A 9,031-nucleotide genomic window follows, 5' to 3' on the forward strand; every position below is an offset into this window, starting at 1 on the left:
CAGGAAGGTTTTGTATTAATTATCTCGATATTTTGGTAGATAGCTATGTTTTCACCAGTAAACATATAAGAAGGATTTGAATGTAACATTCAAGAAGGATTCTCATATATTTATGAATGATTTCTTAAATTTCAGGAAGACCGTCATGATAAGAAAAAAAAAGAGCATTAGGAAGGAGCCATTGACGTTTAGGAAGAACTCTTTGAAATTTAGGAAGAAGTCATTGATGTTTAGGAAGATCTTCCTAAAACATCATGTTGGATATTTCTATTTGCTACCTTTATTATGAAACATCAATATGTGCACATAATCAAATCATTATACATCACTAATGAAGTAATATGTGATACAATAAAGTAAAACACATATAAAGAGATTTAAAAACACATTTTTAAAAAATTTAGGAAGGATTCCATAGCTTTTAGGAAGGTGCTCTTGAATTTTAGGAAGACATTCCATAATGACGAACTCAAACTTCCACTCAAGTGTCCATTTTCCCATCTTCATCATCAACTCTCTGCTTTGTTCTTGAAATATTTGTCATCATGTATATCATCAATCACTTGAGTTAGAGCTGAAAACCTTATTCAACAACATGATCAATCCATTAATTCAATTTTTGTTTTAACATTACTTCAAGAGATATCTTATATATCACCCTACATTTAAACTAGTTCTGCAGCACTACCAGATTGATTAACTTTAAAACCCCAAGAAACACTACCAAGTTGATCTATGCTATTAGCAAAACAATTCAAAAACTCATAGCAAGCTAGGTACCTACCAATTCAAATCAGTCCTTCTAATCTCCATCTCCTTACAAGCTTCACTATAACAAACTTATAAAGCTTCAAAGCCTTGATTCATCAGTTTCTTATGCTTATCTTTCCCCATTTCTAAAAAATATGCTCTACACATCATCTGTTTTTGACAAACAAAAAGCTCACTCAAACTTACAATAACATACAAAAAAAAGTTTAAAGATTGGTGTTTTTTGTTAGTTAACTGACTTGCAATGATTTAAAACGGGAAGCAAGAATAAAGAGAGCTTATGAACAAAATTCCAGAGTCCAAAACTCCAATTGATTTGATATCTTATTTGATCTCATTCATCATTGGTAACTCTCTCTCTCTCTCATGTTCCTTACAACAACAAGTCAGAATTTACAAAGAACAATTTCATCATCTAACAATGAAAATTCTAAAAACTCAATCCTTACTTCAATCCTTACCTCGATTAACAGATTCGAGAAGAGCGAACAAGATTCTCTCACTGAAGCTCGCCGTCGCTGAGTCCGTTTTCATGGCCGTGAGAATTCGCGGGACTGAAACGACGGTGGCGATAGATTTGATGTATGCAAAAAATCGAGTTCGTCGTCTTCATCAACACCACAATCAAATCGAAATCTATCGGTTCTTCCTTCCAAATCTAACTTTTGTTGTGAAAACCCAAGCTCCAAACACATGCTCCTTCCTCAAAAACAGAGCTTGTGGATTCGTCGGAGATTTTGCGTTAGTACGACCCTAAGCTTCTTGTAAGATTCTGACTTTTTTTTTCTTTTTTGTCATTAATTAATATAATAATTAATTTTAGAAAAATGCTAGTTTTGGAAGAAAAACTTATAATGGTGCTAGTTTAGGGTATTTATCTTTATTTTAAGATTCTTTCGTTCTTTTATAAACTAAAATTGTTAAATATCTATACTATTAAAAGGGAAGCATTATTTGTTCAGTACAAAAAGAAGGGAAAAATTAGGACATGAAATACCTTTCATAATATAACAAACCATATAAAAAGAAAAGGATAGGCAGGTAATTTAATTGCCAAACGGACATGGATCTTAATACAATCCGGTTTTAATCTGTTCGGATCGTGTTATGTCTGTTTGGACTGAGGAAAGTTATCCTAGTTACCAAACTAATGTACCATATACGATTAACTTTCCAATTACTATATTTAAGATACTTGGAATCTTTTAAATTTGGTATAACTGCTGTAATTTTCTGTAAATGCTGGAGTGATTAATGTCCCCATTTAATTACGTACGTGCATTAAGGGACATAGATTATGGGATTCTTGCATGATTAATATATTTTCTGTATCAATTGCATATCATGATACGATTCCAATACATATGAGTTTAAATATTTTAAGGTTGGTATCAATGTCCCCGTAATCACGCAACTTACCAATTTCTTTAAAATGATCATATATTACAAAACCACTAAACGGAAAACATTTCTTAAAATAGAACAATCATATTAAATAGGGACATAGACTAAGGAACTATTCCAAATTTATGTTCTTCTTTCAATAAAATCGTTAATGATGGATAACTTAATTATCGATAATTAATTACACAAAATTTCAGGAACTTAATACAATTCATGTATGCTCATTTATATGCAAAAGATTTGATTAAAATGTTACCTATATTAACGATAGAAAATTTTACAAAATCTCATGAACTTACCATATTCCAGTTTGATAATTTATTTGCAAAATATATTCTAGGTCTATTCTAAATAAATGGGTCTCGAACTATAAATAGATGGCCATGCGATTATCAGTATAGCGTACAACAATATACTCCATACACATTCGGACCTTTAAAAAAATGGCTGCAAATAATGGAATCACGAGCCTCACCAACATTAAACCTTTCAAAATGACTTGGATCGGAAGATTCAAGTGCGGATTATTTATTCGTGGAGGCAGTATACTAATCTCACCGGAGAAACCTTAGAAATGTTTTAGCAGATGTTGAGGTAAGCTTATATTCATCTATATTAATCATTTATCTATATATTTATAATTGTTTGACACATTGATGATTAGTCTGATTAACCAAGTTACTATGTGATTGCAGGGAACTCTTATCCATGCGACTGTAAAAGAATATCAAATTAACAAGTTCCACAAAATGATCGTGGATGGGGAATGGAGATTTATGGAGAATTTCCAGTTGACTAAATCGATGGGAAAGTTTAAGGCAACAAACCATGTTTTCAAGATGTCTCTCACTAACACAACAATCATCATTTTGTTGTCTATTTTTTATAAAAGATAGTATGATAACTCATGGTATTTGTATTGTACACTGCTATACAAAATGTAGGGAATTAATGAAGTGATCATGAACGTATAATATTAGCAATGATTATGATGTGTAGTGTAACATCCTCAATCTATTTAGAGGATATCACATCACATGCACTTCCACGACATATATTATATAACTATTCTAAATTAATAAGTCATTTCAACAGATATTTCAGAACAAATCCGTTATTCCGAGTTTCCGACTGTTATATTAAAAAGTTATTACGATTATGTTTAACATCATATTTATCAATAGACCATAATCATGCTGAGATTGTAGTGTGAAGAAGTGATTCAACATTTCATTATGGAGGAGGATGTATAATTTTAAAATATTTTCTTAATATATGTCTACTTATTAAAAATGCTTCCATTATCATAATATCTTTTAAGAAGAAAATTAAAATAAAATAAAATAATTTTAGAAAACAACCCCGCACGTACGTGCGGGTCTGAATCTAGTATATTTATATTTAAGTAACTGTAAATTAATGTGTTATGTGTTACCATAGTGCATTACTTAATCTTCTTATAAATGATCGTCTCTATTGTTTTATTGGAAAAAAGATAACCAAGGTTAGATGTGTAATTTGACACTGGTAAATTGAATATTGAGAACTTTGAAATTTGAATTGTTTGCTAGGTACTTTGCTCTCGATCGATTACTTCTAAAAAAACATCACCTATATATCGTTGAGATGTTCTAACCAATGATACTAGGATTTAACCCGTGGTACACCACGGGACAATTATTTAATTTTATTTATAATAATGTTTGATTTTAACGTAATTTAATTTAATAATAAAATTACATATTTTTAATTTTTAGTATTTTTTATATTTAAGTGGTGATACAATTATTCTTAAGGTATTATAACTTTATCAGGATAAAACAATAAAATTATGAAATATAACTGTTTGTATAATGTATAATTAATCAGAATAATATTTTGTATTTATTTAAAATAATACTATTATTGTTTTGTTTAATATATAATTATTTAATTTAACTGATTGTTTATTTTTCAGTGTATACAGTTTAATGTTTGATTTTTTTTTTGGGACAAATATATAGAAAACAAATTTGCTATTAATAAGGAATATAGGTAGAACTAATTAGTTTCTATAAAAAAAATTGATTATGTCATTTTAGCATATTTTACTTATTGTTTTTAGTGCAATTTTGTAGGGATTAAAATTTTAAATAAGCAAAATTAAAAAGGTAAAACCCAAAATGTACTTCAAATATATATATAGATTTAACATAAAATATGCAAATTAAAATATACCACTTCTATAAACAAACACTGAACTCAAATAATAAGAAACTAAAACAAAACGAATTTGATATATATATATATATATATATATTATATAGACAGACAGAATATATGTGGAATCCAGACCAGGATTTCCAAGAGAAATCATATGGGTCTCTCTATTCGTAATTAACAACAAAATTAGTGTTGTTCTCTCTTTAAGTTTTGATTTTTTTTTTCTATCAAATCTGATATAAGAAAGAAAATTCATAATTTTGTGTTTTAGCTAAGATGATGTCATTCAAGTGGTTACCTTATAAATATTAAAATGTATAAAGTATACAATAAAATTTGAGCAAAATCAGAATACTAAATTCCAATTTTTACAAGACTTTTAAATGCTCAATCTTATTTATCTTAAACTACAATTAATTATTAAAAATAGTCTGTATACCAACAAATTCCAAACAAATTAAGAAAAACTTACAAACAATATACAAAATAATACAACAAAATAGTAACAAAAAAAGGAAAAAAAACAATACTGCAGCGTAGCGCGGGTACTATCCTAGTAAAATAATAAAAAAATATTAAGATCATGATTAAGTTTTTTTCAATGGTTTTTGGATTGCAGTTTTTGGATTTTGGTTTATGGTTTTTAGTTTTCTTATTATTATTTTTTTAATGAAAAAAAAAGTCAAGTTACTTTAGAAAGAGAAAAACTAATGAAGAAATAGATTTTAGGTTTTCTTTTAAAATTGATAAGAAAAAAAAAAAAAAGAACCCTTCACAATCTAGATTTCCTTTTTTTTTAGAAAACCCATTATTCTCAAAATCTTGATTGGCTATAAAGTAAATTTTTGGAGAAACTAAAATCAGAGTCAACTTCAAAATCTACAAGCATTCAAGACCTAATATTTAAGAGAAATTTACTTAGTTTGACACAAATGTAATGAAAAATAAATAGATGAACACCCAAAACACTTTCTGACATGGGTTCTTTAGGCACCATTTGGAGGTTCATACGAAGTCCGATCTTTTTAAAGCGTTAGGGAGAGATATGTTACTTACTGGCTTGAGAATAAGTGGTGGAATTGAAAAGTTAACAGTTGGTTTGTGAGTTATTCAAGCATAGCCGAACATGGTTCTTTTTATGTGCCGTCACCTCAGCTGTTTATATATGTGAGATTCTTTTACTTGAATCCTATTGAATTGTTGGATCTTCGCTACTGGATTGGATCTTAGCTCACTTGTTGGTGATCTCTTCGTTTTGTAAATGTTGCATTTTTCTTGGCACACTAACCATTTTTTTTTGTCTTAAATTATAGATTGTTCTTCACACTTGGGACAACATGTGAGTTCACGAGAAATTGTAACACAGATGTAATCTAGTGCCAAAATAACGATGATAATATTAATATCCTTGAGAGCATTGCAATATCTGAAGCGCCCTTCGTGTCTTCTCTCACAATGTTTTGTTTGTTACTAAGTTTTCGTCCCCCTTATTCACCAATAACAAAACTAACTTGACAAAAGCATCATCGTTGCATAGTGATTTGAAAGAAGAAAAAAAAAAGATTGATACCAAGCCGTTCTAGCTAATTACAAAGACCACAGATTAATTCATATTGAAGTAACAGAATATGAATCATCACGAACAAGCTGAAAACAGAATAAAACCACACTCCAAAAGAAGAAGAAAAAGACCTACATAAAAGTCATCATATACGTCTACCATACGAGTTAAGTCTAGTAGTACCACCAGATAGTGAAAAGAGCAAAGTTTCCTTAAGAGGTGAGATTACCTCCTTCAACCACCTGCAAACGAATAGACAATCCTTTCTCATCCCACGTAGTATCACCAAACACTACTCCATTCCGATCACGAACAATGCACTCACCATGTTCTCCCGATTTGAATGAACAGCCTCTTGAATTCATCTGAGGAACACTCAACACGTTTCTGTTGATCCCACGAGGCACAAAAATCACATTAGCGATCGTCTTCTTCTTCCCACCTTTCATCACAACTTTCACATCACCAATTCCTTCTGCCATGACCACCGTCCCATCAACCAAACCAACCTTAGCTTTGTGTGTTCTGTCTAGTGTCGTGAAAAGCTTCTCATACGGAGTCATATGGATCGTAGCATGCCCATATATCATCCACTGATCCTCCTCGTATGTGAAATCACTCAACTCCGACTTCGCCAACAGTACATAATCAACTAACATTTCTTCTCCCTCATCAGTAGTCTGACTCTCATCAGCTTCTGTCCCCGCAGGTTTCACGTTCCTTCTGAAACAGAAACCTCCTTGATACACATATTCTCCACGTTGAATGTAACTACCTCCTCTCAAACTAACTCCACCACTCATGTCCCCTGCCTTAGGATTGGAATAAAAACATTCTTCTTCGTCATGACCGTCCTTGTTGCACACGCCACACCACTTACTAGACTCGTATCTAAGCCTATTTAGCTTCAACATTAGACGAAAATTATCCTCCGAGAACGAATCATAGGAACGAAAAAACTCAACAAGCTTCTTAAGATTCATATCAAGCGTCTTCATATCAATGAGTTCTCCCAAAAGAGGAAGAGCATCACTGTATGATGAACCAGATAGCGACGCTAACACTTTCTTAACAACCTCATCATCAGACTTCTCAATTTTCAAAAGACGCAACTGTTCTACCACTTCCGTAACCCTATCGGAGTATGAATCGATCGATTCGCCTTCATTCATGCTAAGTTCTTCGAATTGTTCCTCTAACCTAACAAGTTTCGCTTCTTCGTTACCTTTTTCGAGTGTATCCCAAAGCTCCTTGGCCNTCATGACCGTCCTTGTTGCACACGCCACACCACTTACTAGACTCGTATCTAAGCCTATTTAGCTTCAACATTAGACGAAAATTATCCTCCGAGAACGAATCATAGGAACGAAAAAACTCAACAAGCTTCTTAAGATTCATATCAAGCGTCTTCATATCAATGAGTTCTCCCAAAAGAGGAAGAGCATCACTGTATGATGAACCAGATAGCGACGCTAACACTTTCTTAACAACCTCATCATCAGACTTCTCAATTTTCAAAAGACGCAACTGTTCTACCACTTCCGTAACCCTATCGGAGTATGAATCGATCGATTCGCCTTCATTCATGCTAAGTTCTTCGAATTGTTCCTCTAACCTAACAAGTTTCGCTTCTTCGTTACCTTTCTCGAGTGTATCCCAAAGCTCCTTGGCCGATGATGAAGCCGAGATGGTTTTCCTGAAGGCCGAATCTGTGAGTGAAGCTTGTATGATCTTGAGCGCTTTGATGTCTCTCATCACACGATTCCTCCAGTGAGCGAGATCTTCGACCTTAATCGTCGCCGCTAACTCTGGAATCTTCGTCGGATCCGGTGGGACTCCGTTTTCGACAACGTCCCAAAGTCCTTTCTCCACAAGTGTTGTTTTCGCTGTAGGAGCCCACATTTCATAGTTCAGTTCATCGGAGACACCGTCTTGTGTTTTCGCCGCCACCGCCACCATAGTTGTAACCGTCAGGATTTTGTTTAACACTTGGAAATGAGAATAGGGATTCACACTGACCACAACGCTTTCTATTTAGGGGGTGTTATTGAATAATGGATTTTAAAAGATTTTGATGTATTTTGGAATTCAGTGTTATTCAATTAGGTATTTGAAAAAGTACATTAAAATCTGCTCTGCTGTTATTGGATTTAACATTTGTTGGATGATTTTAAGTCACTTGTAAAATCACTGTTATTCTATTTCCAATGGATTTTGTTTCACTTTAGATTTTAACGTATTTTACATATAAAACATGAACAAAGACAATCCTAACAATTTGAAAGTATTTCATATCTCTCACACTTCTCGTAAGTATCTCTCCCGATCGATAAAATCTGGTCATTTCGTCATTGTCGTCATCATCGTCATCATCTTCGTCTTCGTCGTCATCATGGTCAGTCATTGTCGTCGTCATCACCGTCATCATCGTCGTTATCACCATCATCACCGTCGTCATCACTGTCGTTATCACCATCGTCATCACTGTCATCATCGTCGTCATCGTCATCACCGTCAGTTGAACTTGCCATCCTCAGTTCATCGACGGTATGGGAGATCATTGGAACTCTGCATCAGTTCATCGACCGTATCATTTAAGAATATGTATAGATCATTGATTAAGAATACATATAGATCACTAATCATTGGAGCTCTGCATCAACTTTAATATAGAAAGCGTACGTCGATGTTCCAGATAAGCATCGCCACCACATTCTTATCTTGAGCTTAATTAAAATCTTAAATTTTGTAACAAATAGTTGACCACCGTATTTGATAAAAATATTATATTATATATGCATTTTTTTTAGATTCTCTGTTTTGATTACAAACGATCTTGTTGTTCTCTATCCTTCCACTTGTTGAACCTTCTTCACTATCTTGATGCCACTAAATTAGCTAACCTCATTCCACTCGTTGAACTTGGTGCCACTAACTTAGCCAACCTCATTCCACTAACTAAATCCTCTTAACGAAATTGGTGCCATTAAATTAGACAACTTCTTTAGAAGTCTATATAACACCGTAAGAGAAAAGAAGATCAAAAAAATAGGTGCGCTACTGCAATCTTAAGTAATTGTTCTCGTATATCTT

The 9,031-nt window shown here is 32.7% G+C and overlaps 1 protein-coding gene across 1 annotated transcript; it reads right to left on the minus strand.

The window, feature by feature from the left end:
- LOC104710393 lies at positions 5,863-7,945 on the minus strand. The gene is made up of 2 exons (XM_019229793.1): positions 7,230-7,945; positions 5,863-6,817 (listed from the first exon to the last, which is right to left on the minus strand). The coding sequence occupies exons 1-2, from the start codon at positions 7,895-7,897 to the stop codon at positions 6,151-6,153; spliced, it is 1,335 nt and encodes a 444-aa protein (XP_019085338.1). The 5' UTR covers positions 7,898-7,945; the 3' UTR covers positions 5,863-6,150.

This window comes from Camelina sativa, chromosome 9, assembly GCF_000633955.1.
Source record: "Camelina sativa cultivar DH55 chromosome 9, Cs, whole genome shotgun sequence".
Lineage (NCBI taxonomy): Eukaryota > Viridiplantae > Streptophyta > Magnoliopsida > Brassicales > Brassicaceae > Camelina > Camelina sativa.